At 42.4% G+C, this 21,636-nt stretch overlaps 1 protein-coding gene across 1 annotated transcript in view; it reads left to right on the forward strand.

The window, feature by feature from the left end:
• The window catches only part of LOC149279306 (nuclear factor NF-kappa-B p100 subunit-like), a 65,974-nt gene that overhangs the window by 22,149 nt on the left and 22,189 nt on the right, over positions 1–21,636 (forward strand). Inside the window, exon 8 of the mRNA XM_089501328.1 lies at positions 16,737–16,841. Within this exon, the coding sequence (XP_089357454.1) occupies positions 16,737–16,841 (105 nt within the window). The remainder of the gene's footprint in view (positions 1–16,736; positions 16,842–21,636) is intronic.

Below are 21,636 nucleotides of genomic sequence, written 5' to 3' on the forward strand. Positions count from 1 at the left end.
ACCTCCATTGTTTTTTGTTTTTTTTTCCTTTTCCAGTGTACTGAAGCTCAGTTAATTGAGGGGAGTGGTTACTTATTTTCACCTGTGTGAGTACCTATATAAAGCCACAACTCACTTACAGAGATTGCTCACTTGAGTTGTTTCTGCATAGAGATAGTCTCTTTTGAAGTAGGCTATTTTAAGTAGGCGTTTGAAAAGGAGATTAGACAAGGTACTGTTTTGTACTTTAACTGTATTTTTGCCGGGTGTTTTTGTTTAACTGTTTATTTTTTAGATTTCTTGATATTTTTTCTGTCTCCTATACTTGTTGATTCTGTGTGTGGTTATGGAAGTTAGCAAGATTGATGGTCTCACTCAGTGCACATCTTGCTCCATGTATGCATGCCTGGATGAATCTGTCCAGGGTCCATACCTCTTTGGCAGGTGTGAGCAAATGGCTTCTCTGGAAGCTTATATTGGAGATCTGGAGTCTACTGCTCACTGAGCAGAGTGTAGTGGGGGCAGGTAGTGAAGAGGGAGGAGATAAGTCAGCTAGGGAACAGGCACATTGCTGGGTGACATTTACAGGTGGTAGCAGAAGGGCAGGGAAGAATAAATATTTAGCTTGCCCTGACATTGTGCTGCCTAACAGATTTGCCCGCTTGAGTGAAGATGTTGGGTGCATCAGCTCAGGAGTAGCTGTACTGGAGGAAGCTGTTCCTTCTCGCAGCCGAGGGAACAGCCCCTCTAGTACGGGTTGGGTTGAGAGTGTAAGAAAGGCTAGACAGGTTGTGGTGGTCGGGGACTCTATAATTAAGAGAGTAGATAGGGTAATCTGCCACTCTGATTGGCTCAATCGGACAGTTTGCTGTCTCCCGGGTGCTCGGGTCCGGCGTGTTGCTTACAGAGTGGATGGATTATTGATGGGCTGAGGGAGACCTGGCTGTCATGGTCCGTATTGGTACCAATGACAAAGTGAGTGGGAAATGGAAGGTCCTAAAGAATGATTACAGGGAATTAGGAGGTAAACCTCCAAAGTAGTATTCTCAGAAATATTACCTGTGCCACGCGCAACAGTAGAAAGGCAGCAGGAGATTAGGGAGGTTAACGCGTGGCTTTATTCATGGTGTAGGAAGGAGGGTTTTGGCTTTTTAGAGCACTGGGCTTATTTTGCGCTTGGGTAAAATCTTTATAGCCGTGATGGATTGCACCAAAACGGAAGAGGGTCTAGGGGGACAGGATGGCTAGAAGGTTGAAGGGGATTTTAAACTAGTTGTAGGGGGAAAGGGACACAGAAATCTAGAAAAGGTAGATAGCATAGAAAGGAGAGGGGCTTTAGATCGGAACAAGGGAGGCTGAGATGGGGGGAGGGGCAAGATCAGAACAGAGGAGGTATGTAATAATAAAAATTCACATAACATACAAGAGACTGATATTAAATGTATGCTTACTAATGCAAGGAGTCTAAATAACAAAATGGGTGAACTAGAGGCAATAGCTTAAACTAAGCAATATGACATAATAGGCATAACGGAAACATGGTGGGATGAGACTCATGACTGGGCAGTCAACGATCACCTCCTAAACTTAAATGGTGTCGCTGGAATGCCTCGATCAGGAGGCATCCAGCGACACCAAACACTTACCTCTTGATGGACTGTGACCGCTCCGGAGAGCGGTCACAGCCGCAGCTGCCGGTGATCTTCACCATCAGCAAGATGGCGGCGGCCCGGGAAAAAAAATAATAAAGATGAAAAGGTTCGCTAGACGGTCTCCAGACCCTCTAGAGAACTCTGGCTCCACTTGCAGGTTGAATACAGGTACTGCATTCAACCATGCAAGTCAATGGAGCCCAGCTTTCTAATCACAGTGTGATTAGAAAAAATAAATTAAAAATAAAATAAAATTAATAATAATTAGAAAAAAAATAGTAAAAAACCAGTAAAATGTAAAAATAATTTCCCTCTGATGTCACTATCAGGGGAACCTTCAAGTTGAAAAAAAATGTTAAAAATGTTTTAAAAAAAGGCAAAAAAAAATTTAAATATATAAAAAATATATTTTTGTGAGCAAGTCCTAAAATTAGCACATTAGCTTAAACAATTCTCGCATGGAAAGAGTTAAAATACTGGCATATTAAATGCCCATGGGGTGTCTACTTTTAAAAAATGTATGATTTGATGGGGTAAATTGAATTGGCCGGATTCAACAATGTCCCAATTAACACGGGGGGAAGGATGGCCACACATCTAATTTCCAATTAGAAAAATGCACATGTACCAAATGTGGCCTTTTAGTTCCCCCCCAAAAATGACAAACCCATGCATGTGGGGTATCACTGTACTCAGGAGATGTTGCTGAACACATATTGGGGTGCCGTGTGACAGCGGCATATACCAGGAGCTGTAAATTCATACATAAAGTAGGTGTGTGTGGGAAAAATACACACACAAAAATACTACTGCAAACTTTGAAAAAATGCTGGTGGTAAAATGTGTGCATGCAAAGAGTTTAAATACCAGCATTTAAAATACCCTATGGTGTCTAATTTTCAAAAATATATGGTTTTGTTGGGCACACTGAAATGGCCTGGCTCAAAGATGTACCAAATAGGGCATGGGCAGTGGATCCCCAAATGCCAAAGTTCAACATTGAAAAATGTGCATGCCCCAAATGTGGCCCCTTTGCCCCCAAACAGCCAGGCAATATCATTCATGTGGGGTATCACCGCGCTCGGGAGATGTTGCTGAACACATATTGGGGTGTTTTGTGATAGTGACATATACGAGAACTTTTTAATTCATACCTGAAGTAAAATGTGTGTGACAAAACAAATGCAAAAAAATGACTACCACAAAGTTTGACAAAGACTGGTGGTAGATATGGTGCATGGAAAGAGTTAAAATACTAGCATTTGAAATACCCTGGGGTGTCTAGTTTTCAAAAATATATGGCTTTATTGGGCATACTGAAATGGCCCGGCTCAAAGATGTACCAAATAGGGCATGGGCAGTGGATCCCCAAATGCCAAAGTTCAACATTGAAAATGCGCATGCCCCAAATGTGGCCCTTTTGCCCCCAAACAGCCAGGCAAAATCATTCATGTGAGGTATCGCTGTACTCAGGATATGTTGCTAAACACATATTGGGGTGTTTTATGATAGTGACATATAGGGCTGAAACAACTAATCGATAAAATCGATAAATCGTTGTCAACGATTTTCATTATCGATTAATCGAATCGATTTTTATCGATTATAAAAATTATAATCCGACCTCAAACAGAGATCGGATTATAACACTAGAATCCAGATCCCCCGCAACGCTGCAGGGGACCTGGATTCCCCTCACTGTCGGCCGTTCTCTCACTTCCGTCTCTCTCCCCCTCCCATACACCCCTCTGACTCCTCCCCCCTCCCATACATCACTCTGCCTGTCTACCCGGCTCCGTTACTGACTTCATAGAAGCCTCAGCGTAAGTGAAGGGCAGTAACGGAGGCTGTCTGTGCGCATCGTTTAGACCCCCACCGGCTGACAGAGGATCATCCTGTCAGCCGGTGGGGGTCTGCATCGCACAGACAGCCTCCGTTACTCGCCTTCACTTACGCTGAGGCTTCTATGAAGCTGCAGTGAAAGTTCCTGTCAGTAACGGAGCCGGGTAGAGAGGCAGAGCGGTGTATGGGAGGGGGGAGGAGTCAGAGGGGTGTATGGGAGCCACCCTCCCATACACCACTCTGGCTCCTCCCCCTCCCATACGGCACTCTGCCTCTCTACCCGGCTCCCTGGTGTCTTGTGAACCTCCGTGGCTGACAGGAGGCAGAGTGGAGTATGGGAGGGGGTAGGAGGCACAGTGGAGTATGGGAGGGGGGAGGAGTCAAAGTGATGTATGGGAGGGGGAGGAGCCAAAGTGATGTATGGGAGGGGGAGGAAGAAGAGTGGTGTATGGGAGGGGGAGGAGCCAGAGTGGAGTATGGGAGGGGGCAAAGGGGTATATGGGAGGGGGAGGAGGCAAAGTGATGTATGGGAGGGGGAGGAGGCAGAGTGGAGTATGGGAGGGGGCAAAGGGGTATATGGGAGGGGGAGGAGGCAAAGTGATGTATGGGAGGGGGAGGAGGCAGAGTGGTGTATGGGAGGGGGAGGAGCCAGAGTGGTGTATGGGAGGGGGAGGAGCCAGAGTGGTGTATGGGAGGGGGAGAAGCCAGAGTGGTGTATGGGAGGGGGAGGAGCCAGAGTGGTGTATGGGTGAGTTATAGTGGTGTATGGGGGGGTATTATGAATTTCAGGGCATATAGGGGGTATAAGGCATATCGATATTAGGCATATCAGGGGGGTATAAAACATCTGGGGGTAAAAGGTATATCAGGGGGCTCAGTGGCATATAGGGGGTATAAGGCATATCGATATTAGGCATATCAGGGGGGCATAAAACATATCTGGGGTAAAAGGTATATCAAGGGGCTCGGTTGCATATCACTGGCATATAAGAGGTATAAGGGATATATGGGGGCAGAGTGGCAAGCTGGGGGTCAGATGTGCATAACCGGGGACAGTTTGGTAAAAAAAAATTTAAACAAGGCTTTTTTCTCATAGTTTTTATTAAATATGAAAAATAGTTAACATATGAATTCATATTTACTAATAACTTTGTATTAAAACCTAGTTTGAGAAACACTGTGTTTGGGTTCTTGTAGCTTTTATTATTATGTCAGTAAAATAAGAAGGTGAATAGCGAGAGGCCATTGCAAAAAATAATCGGCCAACTAATCGATTATTAAAATAATCGTTAGTTGCAGCCCTAGTGACATATACCAGAGCCTGTTTATTCATACCTAAAGTAAAATGTGTGTGAAAAAACAAATGCAAAAAAAATGACTACCATAAAGTTTGACAAAGGCTGATGGTAGAATTAGTTCTTGGAAAGGGTTAAAATACTAGCATTTGGAATACCCTGGGCTGTCTAGTTTTCAAAAATATATGACTTGATGGGGTAAATTGCATTGGCCGGCTTCAAAGATACCCGAAATGGCACATGGGGGGAAGAATTACCAGATTTGGAAAAAATGGCTTTGAAATAGCAAAATGCTACCTGTACTTTTTGCCCCATAATGTGTAGAAAAAAAGCAAAAAAAACATAAAAACATTGGGTATTTCTAAACTCAGGACAAATAGTAGAATCTATTTAGCAGGTTTTTTCATTATCTTTTATAGATGAGTAAAAGATTTTTCAACTAAAAGTTAGAAACAGTCATTTTTTTCTAAAATTTTCACCATATTTTATACTTTTTTTATAGTAAATAATATGATACAATCAAAACAATGTCATCTAAAGAAAGCCCTTCTTGTCCTGAAAAAAACAATATCTAATGTGTGTGGGTTCAGTAAACGGGAAAGAAGAAAATTACAACTAAACACGAGCAGCGCAGAAATGTTAAAACGGCCATTGTCACGAAGGGTACAAAAAGTAAAATCAGCCTTTGTCACGAAGGGGTTAAAAACAAAAGGCAGAATAAAACAACTTTGATAAAAATGCATTTCTTGTTTTTTTTTTTTCCAACCTGCCCCCCCCCCCCCAGTTATGCACATTTGAGCCCAGGCTTCCCACACTGCCTCCCAGTTATGCCACATACCCCCTGATATGCCACTCCACCCTCCCCACATATGCCTTATATGCCTTATACCACCTGATATGCCACTGTGCCCCCTGACATGCCTTATACCCCCTGACATGCCTTATACCCCCTGTCATGCTTTATACCCCAGTATGCCTTATACCCCAGATATGCCACTCCGTCCTTCCCAGATATCCCATAGTGCCCTCATAGATTCACAGACTCGTTCACAGCACACTGACACAATACTCTTATAAATAAATACAGGATTAATCTTCACTGCCCCCAGGATTTAGATTCCCCTTAGTTTGCCCCCCTTTACCTCTAACTGCACCTTAAGTGAACCTTATTAAATTAACCCTCAGTCCTCAGCATTAAATTAGCCCTAAACCATTAACCATAACTGTCCCTAAATTAACCCTAAACACCCCATCAAACGTAACTGCCCCTAAATTAACCCCCACCTTCCCTAACTTTCAGCAGCCCAAATATTAATGTTATAGATGAATTGCTGAGCTATGTGGCCGCTATAAGGAAAGGGGCAGGGCCAATCATTAGTGTCGCTGCAAGGAGGGACTGGGAGAAAAAAGAGGCAGGGTCAATCATCAGATTGACTGCAGGGAGGGACTGGTAAGTAGTAACTGCTGTGAGTCACACTGAATGAAACGGATTATAAAACGAGGGGTATTTGAAAAAACCCTTATCTTATAATTGATTCAAGCACCAAATAGAACTGTATGGTGTCACAATATGGTGTCTTTTGAAATAAACTCAAAAAAGAAATTTCACATGGGGAACACTAAAACATCATTTTAAAAAGGCCAATTTCAATAAGATAGCGGCTTTACAAAGTATTGACTGGCATAAACTCTTTAGTGATAAAAACACTGAGGAAAACTGGAGTATCTTAAAACAAATATTAGAAAGGTACACTTCTCAGTATATACCATTGGGTAATAAATATAAAAGAAACAGATTGAAACCAATGTGGCTTAGTGGGGGAGTAAACCAGAAAATTTAAAATAAGAAAAGGGCTTTTAAATCTGAAAAATCAGAGGAAAGGAAAGTGTAGGTACCCTAAAAAACAGAGATGTGAGTGTTAGTTAACAAAGGACTAGGAAAAAGCAGAAAATGTAAATAACAATTTTTCCTCAGTATATATTAAGGAGGAACCTATGACAATAGTAATTCAAATGACTACTGCAGGAAATGTGCACACAAATTGTGATTGGATGACTCAGGAAAAGGTGCTGCAGCAAATAAAGAAAGTTAATGTCAACAAAGCTCCGGGGCCTCACGGTATTCACCCACGAGTACTTAAGGAGCTGAGTCTGGAAATAAGTGAACCTCTGTTTCTAACCTTCCGGGATTCTTTTCTTTCAGGAATTGTACCAGAGGGAGGGAGGCAGATGTGGTTCCTATATTCAAAATGGGTTCAAACTCTTTGACTGGAAATTATAGACCTGTGAGCTTAACTTCTGTGGCGGGGAAAGTATTTGAAGGTCTATTAAGGGATAATATTCAGAAACTCATTGGGGAGAACAGTGTTATTAGCAAAAATCAGCATGGTTTTATGAAACAAAGGTCATGTCAAACTAATTTAATTGCATTCTACAAAGAAGTAAGTAGAAGTGTAGATCAGGGTGTTGCAGTGGATGTAATCTACTCGGATTTTGCCAAGGCGTTTGACACGGTTCCACACGATAGGTTAGTATTCAAACTGAAAGAGATTGGTCTAGATGCAAATTCTTGTTCTTGGGTTGAACATTGGCTTAGTGATAGAGAGATTGTCATAAATGGTAAATCTTCACGCAGGACAAAAGTGTTAAGTGGTGTTCCTCAGGGTTCTGTCCTGGGACCAATTTTATTCAACATATTTATAAATGGTCTTGCAATAGGCGTTGAAAGTCATGTTTCCGTGTTTGCAGATGACACTAAACTAGGTAAAGTAATACAATGTGAACAGGATATTACTTTGCTGCAGAGGGATTTAATGTAGATAAATGCAAAATTATGCACTTCGGGGTAAGGAATGCACAAGCAATTTACACCCTAAATGGTAGTGGATTAGGGATAACAGCAAATGAGAAGGATTTGGGAATTGTTAAACAATCTAGGAAACAATGTGCACTGTCAGTCAGCAGTTGCTAAGGCCGGTAAGGTATTGTCATGTATAAAAAAGGGCATCAATTTACGTGATAAAAATATAATTTTGCCCCTTTATAAATCAATGGTAAGACCACACCTTGAATATTCTGTGCAATTTTGGGCACCTATTCTAAAGAAGGATATTATAGCACTGGTAAAAGTGCAAAGGCGGGCTACAAAATTAATAAAAGGAATGGAACACTTCAGTTATGAAGAAAGGTAAATACATTTAAATCTGTTTAGTTTAGAAAGATGGCACCTCAGAGGGGTTATGATAGCATTATATAAATATATTTGGGGCCAATACAAACCATTGTATGGAAATCTATTCATAAACAGGACTATGCATAGGACATGAGGTCATGTCTTTAGACTGGAAGAAAGGAGATTTAGTCTGTAGAGAGATATATTGGATATATATTTGCAAAAACATAATATTCGGGGATATCATTTTTAAATTATGGGGAAACAGCTTCTTGATCCAAGGAGAGATCTGACTGCCATTCTGGGGTCAAGAAGGAATTTTTTTCCCTAGTTTGTGCAAAATTGGAAAGAGCCACAACTGGGTTTTTTTGCCTTCTTCAAGTAGATCACAGGCTCGGGGGCGGGCTCGGAGACACCTGGGCAGACAGCACCAGCAGCGCCCCCGCGATCACCACGATTGTGGCGATGTGGGGGCGTGTTTTGGGGATGACGTACCTTGTACGTCCCGGTCTGGCGGTGACGTGACCAGGAAGTACCAGGTATGTCCCGGTACGGAAGGGGTTAATCTACGAGGCTTGAAGGGAAAACATACCTAGTAACAACCTAGTTGTAGATTGTTTTGCTTTACTCGTGTTAATAGTAATATACCGTATTTGCTCGATTATAAGACGACCCTGATTATAAGACGACCCCCCAAAATCTAAATATTAATTTAGGGAAAAAACAAAACGCCTGAATATAAGACTACCCTATAGGAAAAAAAGTTTTACTAGTAAATATTAATTCATGTAAACAATATTTTCATATTTAATAAAAGCTATGATTGTGAAAAATATATTTTTTTTATTTCCTTTTATTTGCCTACCTGCCCCCCCAGTTATGCACATCTGCCCCCAGGGTTGCCACTCTGCCCCATGATGTGCCTTTTAACCCTCTATATGCCACTCTGCCTCCAGAAATGTCTTATACCCTCCTATATGCCCCTCTGCCCCATGATATGCCTTTTAATCCCCTATATACCAGAGTGGCATATTGAGGGTTAAAAGTCATATCATGAGGCAGAGTGGCATATAGGGGGTTAAAAGGCATTTCTGGAGATATATATATATATATTAGGGCTGAAACAACGAATCGATAAAATCGATAATAATCGATAACGGAAATCGTTGTCGACGATTTCCGTTATCGATTAATCGAGTGATCGATTCGTTGTTGGCTCCTTTTACTTACCTCCGCGAGCGTTCCCCGCTTCCGCTACACGCTCTGCACTCTCCGCCTTCTTTTAGTTTTTCGGATGTGACGCGTTCCGGAGGTAAGTATTCTTCATGTCTGTGCGAATCGCTCTGTGCGAGTGGCTCCGTTTGCACAGAGCGGTTCGCTCTGTGCGAGTGGCTCTGTTCGCACAGAGCGATTCGCGGGGGTGGGGTTTCAGGGGATGCAGGGCAGAGTGGGGGTGGGGGGGCAGGCCAGGGTAGGAGACTGAGTGCAGGGCAGAGTGGGGGTGGGGATGCAGGGCAGGGTGTGAGTGTGGGGGCAGGGCAGGAGACTGGGTGCAGGGCAGAGTGGGGGTGGGGGTGCAGGGCAGAGTGGGAGACTGGGTGCAGGGCAGAGTGGGGGTGTGGATGCAGGGCAGAGTGGGGGTGTGGGTGCAGGGCAGAGTGGGTGCAGGGTGTGAGTGTGGGGGCAGGGCAGAATGTGGGGGCAGGGCTGGGTGCAGGGCAGAGTTGGAGACAGGGTGCAGGGGCACAGTGCTGGGTGCAAAGTGCCAGGGCTGGGTGCAAAGTGCTGGGTGCAAAGTGCCAGGGCTGGGTGCAAATTTCTGGGTGCAAAGTGCCAGGGCTGGGGCAAAGTGCTGAGTGCAAAGTGCCAGGGCTGGGTGCAAAGTGCTGGGTGCAAAATGCCAGGGGTGGGGCAAAGTGCTGGGTGCAAAGTGCCAGGGCTGGGTGCAAAGTGCTGAGTGCTGGGTGCAAAGTGCTGGGTGCAAAGTGCTGGGTGCAAAGTGCCAGGGCTGGGGCAAAGTTTCTTGAACAGTAATAGTCCACCTCTTTTCAGAATGTTTGGGGTTATTTTGTTTCATAAATATTGTGTTTGGGTTTTTGTACTTTGAAAATATTGTTTTTTTATTACATCATAACAAAATAAGAATGTTAATATAAATTTTAAGTTGTTTTTTAACATCCAGTTCATTAAATTATTTTAAATAAACAAAAAATTTGCATTTTTTTTTTTATCCGATTAATCGATTAATCAAAAAAATAATCGGCCAACTAATCGATTATTAAAATAATCGTTAGTTGCAGCCCTAATATATATATATATATATAACTGCTAACAGCAATCACACTCCTATCAAGCCAAGGCAGCCAGTAAATGCTGGAACCTGGGGATGATAGGAGTCCGAGTACAGCCTCCCTATGTCATGCTACCACCACCCCCCCCCTTACACATCCATACTAACACACACTCATTCACAAACATTTAAATACTCATTCATTCCATTAATCACACATACTTCACACATTAATCACAAAAACACCCCCCCAATTACCTGAACTGCAGATCTCTCACTCGAAGACTTCTGCAGGGGCCCGGCTGTGCGAGCAACTTCTCTGGCCCCGCCCCCAGAGGAAGGAGGGGGGAGGCAGAGTTATGTGACACTCTTCTAGCTTCCTATTCTCCTGCTGCTCGCGACCAAAGCCCGGTAAGCAGCATGGCCCCAGCGGACATTTTGAGGTCTGATTAGAAGACGAGGGGTATTTTTCAGAGCATTTGTTCTGAAAAAAACCTCGTCTTATAATCGAGCAAATACGGTAGTCACTTGAATGGTGCATGTCTTTGTAAATTTTTCTCAGCTTTAAAATGAGTTCTTTAGCCCCTTCGTGACAATGGCTGTTTTTACATTCCTGCGGTGCCTGTGTCAGGACAAGAAGGGCTTTCTTTAGATGTCATTATTTTTATTGTAATTGAGGAAAAATGACCTTTTCTCATTTTATTTGAAAAAATCTTTTACTCATCCAGAAAAGCTAATTAAAAAACTTGATAAGTGGGTTCTACTATTTGTCCTGAGTTTAGAAATACCCAATGTTTTTGGGTTTTATTTGTCTTTTTTCGTTATGGATCAATAAGTAGCGTTTTGCTATTTCAAAACCATTTTTTCCAAATCTGGTAATTCTTCCCCCATGTGCTATTTCGGGTATCTATGAAGCTGGCCAATGCAATTTACCCTATCAAACCATATATTAAGTATTTGTCAAACTTTGTGGTAGTCGGTTTTTTTGCATTTTTTTGTTACACACACATTTTACTTCAGGTATGATTTTACAAGTCCTGGTATATATCACACAACATCCCAATATGTGTTCAGTAACCTCTCCTGAGTACAGCGATACCACCCATATTTTTTTGAAAACTAGACACCCCAGAGTATTTCAAATGGTACTTTAACTCATTGCATGCACACATTTTACCACCAGCCTTTGTCAACGTTTGCAGTAGTATTTTTTGTGTGCATTTTTCCCACACATGTTGTACTTTAGGTATGAATTTACTGCTTCTGGTATATGTCACAGTCACACAACACCCCAATGTGTGTTCAGCAATATCTCCCACATGCATGGGTTTGTCAGGTTGTTTGGGGGCTAAATGGCCACATTTGGGACGTGTGTATTTTTCAAATTTGAAATTTCACATGTGGTCATCCTTCCACCTGTGGTAATTGGACATTGTTGAACCTGGCCAATTCAATTTACCCCATCAAATCATACATTTTGTTAAAAGTAGACAACCCATTGGCATTTAACATGCCAGTATTTTAACGCTTACCAATGCGAGAATTGGGTGAAAATATATATATATATATTATTTTTTTTGGCAGGTCCCCCTGACATCAGTGGAAAATTATTTCTACATGTTACTATTTTATTTTAAACTTTTAACATTTATTTTACGAATCACATTGTGATTAGAAATCTGGACTCGATTGACTTGCATGGTTGAATGCAATACCTGTATTCAACCTGCAAGGGGATCCAGAGTGCTGAGGAGGGTCTGGAGAGACTCCTAAACTCTTATAAAACAGGCGTCCGCTGCCATACAGTGTATCCCAGACATGGGCCCCTGGTCTCGGTGTTGCTGAATGCCTTGACATTGAGACCATTACAGCAACACCTATTTGGGTGCAGAAAGCCAACATAGATTGCTTTTTGCACCCAATTAAAGCCATGAGAGTCTTGGCACATCAATTGTTGCTAACTGAATGCTTGTTCGTGATGTGCCCCCGACTGTCAATTGTCATCACACGTTTGCTATAATTAAAATGTAAGAAGCGTGTTTAGCAGATTTTTTTGTTGAACAACTCTGTTGTAAGATTGCATACTTTACATGACTGCATTTTGAGATATAAACTGAAAGTGCTCTAACAGTGCTGTAGCATATGTAACACATTGTATAGTTTAAGGGAAATGTAAATAAAGCTTTTGTTGTTACTTCCTCTTAAACAGGAAGAGAAGCAGTTAAATAATTTCAATAAAGACAGAGAAGCAAGAAATACCTGTGTGTTTTCACTCCATCTTTAAATATATAAAATTATCCTATCCTAATAATCCAAATGGCAACACTGCATATCATCAATGACTAAAAGGTCAGGAGAATGTTTAGAACAGGTGGAGTGAAAGTTACCGTATTTGCTCGAATATAAGACAAGGTTTTTTTTTTTTTCCGAGCAAATGGTCTGAAAAATACCCTTCATCTTATATTCAAAGTCATTTTATAATCCCACCTCAAACAGAGGTCTAACTGTAAGACTAAGATCCAGATCCCCCACAGCACTAGGCATGACATGACCTTCCGGTGCTCAGTCATAGATACCCCGGCGGAAGTGCCGGGTAGCAGCGGAGGTTGTCTACGCACATTGTGCAGACGTTCACTGCCCACACTAGACAACAGGGAGTCTGAAACACTGGGACAAGTCTGGGCATGCATTGGTAAGTCTTGTGGGAGCAGAGTGGCATATAGGGGTATAAGACATATCTGGGGGGCAGAGTGGCATATAGGGTGTTATAAGACATATCTGGGGGGGCAGATATGCATAACTTGGGGACAGGTTGGCAAAGAAAAGGAAATAAACACAAGAAATGCCTTTTTCCTCAATTATAGTTTTTGTTAAATATGAAAATGAGTTTACATGTGAGTTAGGGGCTGCAACAACTAATCGATATAATCGATAATGAAAATCGTTGCCAACGAATTTCATTATCAATTAGTTGAATCGATTTTTATCGATTATAAAATGAGGGTTTTTTTCAGAACAAACGCTCTGAAAAATACCCCTCATTATATAATCCGTTTCAGTGACTCACAGCAGCAGTTCCTACTTACCAGTCTCTCCCTGTAATCACTGTGACAACTGGCCCCGCCACCTTCCTTCTCCAGAACCACATGGCTGTAACACTCATCTAACTGTAAGTATAAAATTAATATTTGGGCTGCTGAAAGTTAGGGGAGGTGGGGGGTTAAGCGGGAGGCAGCGTGTCGTGTGGGAGGCAGCGTGGAGTGGTATGTGTGGAGGCAGCGTGGCATGTGTGGGAGGCAGCGTGGCATGTGTGGGAGGCAGCGTGGAGTGGTATGTGTGGGAGGCTTTCCTATAGGGAAGTCTTATATTGAGGCTTTTTCTTTTTTTTTTCCCTCAATTAATATTCATAATAATCAGGGTCGTCTTATAAACGAGCAAATACGGTAAGTGACGGCAAATACAGTAATACCAACTGTTTTGGGGATTTTCGCTAATGATTCAAAGTAGGCTTATGTGTTTGATTTTAGGGAGGCAATACACTGTTGCTTTCACAAACTGTTCATGTAACAATACAAGATCACATAATAGGTCTTTTTGTGCTGTGAGAAGAAAATGTATTCTTGATTCTGTGTCAATGTGTGTGATCTGTACCTGGCTTTACACCAGAAAAAGTGTTCTGTACCCCCTAAAGAGTCTCAGGGTGGGCCCATAAGTTGGTGTGGCTATGTGTTATTGAAGATCAGGATCATGTGCATTGAAGATCAGGATCATCTGTGGCATACCCCCAAAATAAGCCAAAAAAAAAATAAATTATGGGGTTCCATTCTATACCAAATGACAACCCGCTTAAGAATATTCTTCCTCCATCGAGCATGATAATGACTTTTATTTTGTTTTAAAATTTTGATAACTTGTTCTGATTTTAGCCAAGGATCTTCATCTATTTTGGCAGCCATAGAGCATAATTTACTAGGTGCTCCATCATTTTTTCCCAACGTCCAGTGTTTTTAAAAAAAAAAAAAATTTGGCATTCTGGTCGTGAGACTTCAATAGTGGTCACAGATCTCGAAACAACCCAATAAAACAATACACTACTGAGACTTTAAAGGCATCATTTGCATCACCAATCTTTTTTGTGGTAATATTTTTTTACACATACATTTGGTGTTCCATTAGTTTTCAGCAACATCCCCTACAGCAATTCATAGGTTTGCCATGTGCACATTTCAGATTGCAAATTTAGAATTTTCATTAACTAATTTACTGGGCCCATGTCCGATTTGGCATAGTTTACCTGCCTTCCAATTTAAAATTACACCCATAAAACTCATGATATTCAATTAAGGTAATTTTGAAACGCTTCATGCAGCAATTTTATAATTTTATCACTACATTTGTTTTACATTTTGTATTCAATGGTTTTTTCATGCCCCATAGTAGTGTGGAGGCATTTTGACATCAAGTTCAGGCACCACATTTGAAATGTCCTATATCCAAATATATATGATTTAAAGCAGGTAAACTGAGATTTCCAAAAACTTTGAAAATCATTGGAAGTATGATTAGTGCATGACAAGTGTTAAAATACCAGCGTTTGAAATACCCTTGGATGTCAGTGTTCAAAAAAAAAATTAGCTTGATGGGAGTAATTTGAATTGGCTGTCTACAAAGATAACATGGACCCAGGATGACCAGATGTCTAAATTCCAAGTTTGATGTTTGACTTTGCTTTTCTGTCTGATAAACTATCTAGTACAGGGGTGTACACGTTTTTTTTCTGCAATGGGCCACTTCATCAGAAATGTATGTGTGAGTGGGCCTTACTTATTTTTCACTTAGAGAAAATACGGCCTTTTAGCTTTATAATGCATATTAATACAGGGTTAATTTGGCGATAATGAAAAAAGCAGTGGACAAACAAGTTTTTGATTAACTTTTATGTCATTCTATCAATACTTATCGTATTTGGTCGATTATAAGACGAGGTTTTTTTCTCGGAAAAATACCCCCTCGTCTTATAATCGGGGTCGACTTATAATCAGTCTAATAGGTCTGACTATGAGACTAAGATCCAGATTCCCCACAACGCTGCAGAGGACCTGGATACTCCTGTCTCCCCCCCCCCCCCCAAACTTAATGGTGCTTCTGAGCCAGAGTGGCATATAGGGGTATAAGGCATTTCTGGAGGCAGAGTGGCACATCGGGGGATGCCTGAAGTCACAATTTAGTGCCACTGATCCTTTTTGATAAAATATGCAGATTGCAATAGAGTAAATAACACAAAACCTTCACTTTTCCTCTCACTGATTTATGAGCCTTCAAAGTTTTGTCCTCTGCAGTGACAAATTCAGGATAGTGTTTTATCTCTGATAAGTAAAAATGAAATAGTTCTATTTATTCCTACACTAAGTAAAGTGCCAGGAAACAGATGACCAAATACACAACAGGACAGGCTCTGCCACACCTACACCCAAACACACACACCAGGACGGGCTCTGCCATACTGACACCCAGACACACACACCTGGACAGGCTCTGCCACACCGACACCCAGACACACACACCAGCATAGGCTCTGCCACACTGACACCCAAACACACACACCAGGACAGGCTCTGCCACACAGACACCCAAACATACCCACCCACCTGGACAGGCTCTACCACACTTACACCCAGACACACACACCAGGACAGCTCATACCACACCGACACCCAAACATTTAATTACTTTTTTTGCTGGCTTCCTTCCCGTGCAGACTGCTTTCCTCTGACATGCTATTCTGCCCATCACAAGGAAACTCTTCCGTGTGAGCCCCGCCCCCCTTGAGCATCCCGTTGCTTCTTCAAAGGGACGGGGCGAAGAGCCTCACTAAGGCACTGGGGGGGGCATGGTGCCTGCACGCCGGCAGGTTAAAAATCATAAAGCGCAGGGTGCTGGACAACCGTGAAATCTCCCGGTTTTCCGGGGCCAGTCCGGCCTGCTCACGTGGGCCGCTCCTCGAAGTCCAGCGGGCCGAATTTGGCCCCGCGGGCCGCACTTTGGACGCGCCTCATCTAGTATGTGCCCGATTATGTAACATGAGGATCTCTGATAGATTGCTCTCCAGATTATGATTTCAGCCATCCTTTGGTTTGTTGCGGATCATGCATTTTGCTGTTCTTTTGGCTGCCTTGAAATACTTAGTTTGCCAGTATCTCAGTTATTTCATATGTATATATCTTAACATAGTCAGTTTTACTATTTGTTTTTTAATATGTTTGTCTTTTTATTTGATGTTTAATACATGGTAATATTAAAAGGACCAGTAAAATCCGAAAAACCACAGACAGCAAGGTGTCTAGCTATGACCTTATGGTCAAGTGATGCAGTAATTCTTACAGCAGTATGCAAAATGGGTTATTGTCGAACTTGTAGTCAGATATACTGTCGAATCTTACAACTCTGCTTAAGTTTTTTTTTTATTTTACTAACATGCGAAACTCTATTTCTGTCTTTATTTTCAGAATCCCCAGGAGCATCAAACCTACGTATTTCACGGATGGATAAGACTGCTGGCTCTGTTAAAGGTGGAGATGAGGTATACTTGCTTTGTGACAAAGTACAAAAAGGTAAATAGTTTTAGGTACATTTCTGTGTGTGTGTGTGTGTGTGTATGTATGTATGTATATATATATATATTATATATATTTATCTATATCTATATATCATTTCATGTGACAACACTGAAGAAATGACACTCTGCTACAATGTAAAGTAGGGAGTGTACAGCCTGTATAACAGTGTAAATGTGCTGTTCCCTCAAAATAACTCAACACACAGCCGTTAATGTCTAAACCTTGGCAACAAAAGTGAGTACACCCCTAAGTGGAAATGTCCAAATTGGGCCCAAAGTGTCAATATTTTGTGTGGCCACCATTATTTCCCAGCACTGCCTTAAACCCTTTTGGGCATGGAGTTCACCAGAGCTTCACAGGCTGCCACTGGACAACATCACAGAGCTGGTGGATGTTAGAGACCTTGCGCTCCCCCCACCTTCCGTTTGAGGATGCCCCACAGATGCTCAATAGGGTTTAGGTCTGGAGACATGCAAGGCAGTGATCGTCTTGGAAGTGTGTTTGGGGTCGTTATCATGTTGGAATACTGCCCTGCGGCCCAGTCTCCTGAGGGATGGGATCATGCTCTGCTTCAGTATGTCACAGTACATGCTGGCATTCATGGTTCCCTCAATGAACTGTAGCTCCCCAGTGCCGGCAGCACTCATGCAGGGCCAGACCATGACACTCCCACCTCCATGCTTGACTGTAGGCAAGACACACTTGTCTTTGTACTCCTTACCTGGTTGCCGCCACTCACGCTCGACACTGATTCAAATAAATTTATCATGGTCTCATCGGACAACAGGACATGGTTCCAGTAATCCATGTCCTTAGTCTGCTTGTCTTCAGCAAACTGTTTGCGGGCTTTGTTGTCCATCATCTTTAGAAGAGGCTTCCTTCTGGGACAACAGCCATGCAGTGTGCAGCGTATGATCTGAGCACTGACAGGCTGGCCCCCCACCCCTTCAACATCTGCAGCAATGCTGGCAGCACTCATACGTCTATTTCCCAAAGACAACCTTTGCATATGACGCTGGGCACGTGCGCTCAACTTCTTTGGTCGACCATGGCGATGCCTGTTCTGAGTGGAACCTGTCCTGTGAAACCACTGTATGGTCGTGCCCAACGTGCTGCAGCTCAGTTTCAGGGTCTTGGCAATCTTATGGCCTAGGCCATCTTTTATGTTGAGCAACAATTGATTTTATCAAATCCTCCGAGAGTTCTTTGCCATGAGGTGCCATGACCACTATGAGATTTACACTGTTATACAGGCTGTACACTCACTTCTTTACATTGTAGCAGAGTGTCATTTCTTGAGTGTTGTCACATGAAAAGATATAATAAAATATTTACAAAAATGGGAGGGGTGTACTCACTTTTGTGAGATACTAATATATATATACATTAAGGATATACCCACTCCTTCAGGGTTTTTGTTACCCGCTTACGGGGTGTTTCATTGGCACTTGGGGGGGCGTCTCCCTTACACTTCTTGTTGCTGATGCTTGTGCATTTCACTGCACCTCGTCTTGTCTCTCACATCCCTGGGGGTCTCTCTCTGTGCCTCCTGACATTCTCGTTCAGCATCCGCTCCCTCCTCTGTCTTCAGACTGGGTAAGCACTTTCTTTTCCTTTTCATCTGCTATTCTCGGCATGGGCAGCAGCTGTGCAGGGAGGGAGAGAGGCTCTTTTTTTACTGGTTTCATGTACAGGGGAGTGAGAGAGGCTTGTTTTGATAGAGCTGCTTAGCCTCTCTACTCATGTGCAGGGTGGGAGGGTTTAAGTGCCCTTACTAAAAAAAAAAATAAAAAAATCTCCCTACATTCAGTTATACCTTCTGTCACACTAAATCACAAACTTCCCCTCAACACTATGAAATCACACACGCCGGCCATACAACATAAGTTTTCCCTACCTCACTCCGATTGCCCTTCCCTTCTTAGCGCACATTCCAATCCTGAACAGAAGTTGAGAAGAACCTTTAAGCCCTTGGAAATGATATCACAGTTAACACATCCTTTATTAATAAAGCCTACTCTACTGCTACATTCAGCATTGGTTAATTTATTTGGCCCCTATCCTACCTACTAGGAAGGTGCTTCCAGGGTCAAGGCACATTTCAGACCCCACTGGACGTTCACTTTCGGGTTGACAGATTACTGGGAGGGGCTGGAGAAGACCCAGCAGTCATGGTGGGTCTTCTCCCACCATGACTGCACCAATGACAAAGTTAGAGGGAGGCGGAGTGTCCTTAAAAATGATTTCAGGGACTTAGGTAGCAAGCTTAAGGCAAGGACCTCCAAGGTAGTATTTTCTGAAATATTACCTGTACCACGTGCCACACCAGAGAGGCAGCGGGAGATTAGGGAGCTAAACAAGTGGCTCAGAAGCTGGTGTAGGAAGGAGGGGTTTGGGTTCATGGAGAACTGGGCCGACTTCTCTGTCGGATACAGGCTCTACGGTAGGTACGGGCTGCACCTCAATGGGGAGGGTGCAGCTGTGCTTGGGGAGAAGATGGTCAGAAGGGTGGAGGAGTGTTTAAACTAGGGAAAGGGGGGGAGGGAAACTACAATATAGAAGGGGAAGATAGTGTAGATAGAGAACTGGGACTTACAAATGTACCTGGGGGTGGAGCGGAGGGAGGGGTTAGAATAGTTAATAGGGATAGGCTTCATAGGGAAAAAAACCATACACCTCTAAATTGTATGCTTACTAATGCCAGAAGTCTGACCAATAAAACTGACGAACTGGAGTTAATAATGTCTGAAGAAAATTATGACATAGTGGGTATAACAGAGGACATGGTTGGGTGATAGCTATGACTGGGCGGTTAACATACAGGGGTATAGTCTATTCAGGAAGGATCGGGAAAACGAAAAGGGGGAGGAGTTTGCCTTTATGTAAAGTCCAGCCTAAAGGCCACACTGCGGGAGAATATATGTGAGGGAAATGATAATGTGGAGTCATTATGGGTAGAAATATATGGAAAGAAAAAATAATAAAATACTGATCGGGGTTTGCTATAAGCCACCAAATATAATGGAAGCAGCAGAAGATCAATTATTAAAGCAAATAAACAAGGCAGCTAATCACAATGAGGTGGTTATTATGGGGGACTTTAACTATCCCGACATAAACTGGGAAAGCGAGACCTGTGAATCTCATAAAGGAAACCGGTTTCTGACTATAAGTAAGGATAATTATCTGTCCCAAATGGTACAGGACCCGACCAGAGGGGGCGCCCTACTGGACTTAATATTAACCAACAGACCTGACAGAGTAACTAATGTGCAGGTCAGGGGACATCTAGGAAATAGTGATCACAATATGATGCATTATAACTTGTCCTTCAATAAGGGAACTCTTAGAGGAGCCACAAGAACTATGAACTTTAGGAGGGCAAAGTTTGATCAACTAAGAGAAGCCCTTAACACTGTAAATTGGGAAAATGTCCTCAAAAACAAGAGTACAGACACTCACTGGGAGATTTTTAAGAATATCTTAAATTCTCACTGTGAAAGGTACATACCGTATGGGAATAAAAGAGTCAGGAACAAGAGAAAACCAATGTGGATAAATAAAAATGTAAAGGGGGCAATAAATGGCAAAAAAAGGCATTTAAGCTACTAAAACAGGAAGGCAGTGAGGAAGCACTAAAAAGCTATCGGGAAAAAAATAAAATATGTAAAAATCAGATAAAAGCAGCAAAATTGGAGACAGAAAGACTCATTGCCAAAGAGAGTAAAACAAACCCCAAAATGTTCTTTAACTATATAAATAGTAAAAAGGTTAAAAATGAAAGCGTTGGCCCCTTAAAAAGTAATGAGGGAGAAGTTATAGATGGGGATCAGGAAAAAGCTAATCTATTAAATATATTCTTCTCTGCTGTATTCACAGAGGAAAATGAAATGCCAGGTAATATACAGCAGGATGAGATAAATGCCTCAGTACATGTCGCCTGTCTAACGCAGGAAGAAGTGCAGTGCCGCCTAAAAAAAATCAAAATAGACAAATCACCAGGTCCAGATGGCATTCACCCCCGCGTTCTAAGGGAGTTAAGTAATGTAATAGACAGACCCCTATTTCTAATATTCAAGGACTCTATAGTGACAGGGTCTGTTCCCCAGGACTGGCGGAGGTGAGCTCAAGACTGGATCGGGGTGAATCGCTGGATGTCGTATATCTTGATTTTTCCAATCTTTTCAATCTTTGCAGACGATACTAAGCTCTGTAACGTGGTTAACACAATAGAGGACAGCGCACGATTACAAATGGATCTGCATAGGTTGGAGGCTTGGGCTGGGATGTGGCAGATGAGGTTCAACACAGATAAATGTAAGGTTATGCACATGGGGAAGAAAAATCCAGGCTGGGAATATGTATTAAATGGGAAAACACTGGGGACGACTGACATGGAAAAGGACTTAGGAGTTTTAGTTAACAGTAAATTTACCTGTAGCGACCAGTGTCAGGCAGCTGCTGCTAAGGCAAATAAAATTATGGGGTGCATCAAAAGGGGCATAGATGCCCACGACAAGGAAATAATTCTACCACTGTACAAGTCACTAGTCAGACCACACATGGAATACTGTGTACAGTACTGGGCACTAGTGTACAAGAAAGATATAGTGGAGCTGGAGAGGGTTCAAAGACGGGCAACCAGAGTAATAAGGGGAATGGGAGGACTACAGTACCCAGAAAGATTATCAGAATTGGGGTTATTTAGTTTGGAAAAAAGACGGCTTAGGGGGGACTTAATAACTATGTATAAATATATAAGGGGGCAGTACAGAGATAACTCCCAGGA

The sequence above is a fragment of the Sceloporus occidentalis genome, unplaced genomic scaffold (assembly GCF_023333645.1).
Source record: "Sceloporus occidentalis isolate IW3139 unplaced genomic scaffold, rSceOcc1.0.p SCAF_172, whole genome shotgun sequence".
NCBI lineage: Eukaryota > Metazoa > Chordata > Lepidosauria > Squamata > Phrynosomatidae > Sceloporus > Sceloporus occidentalis.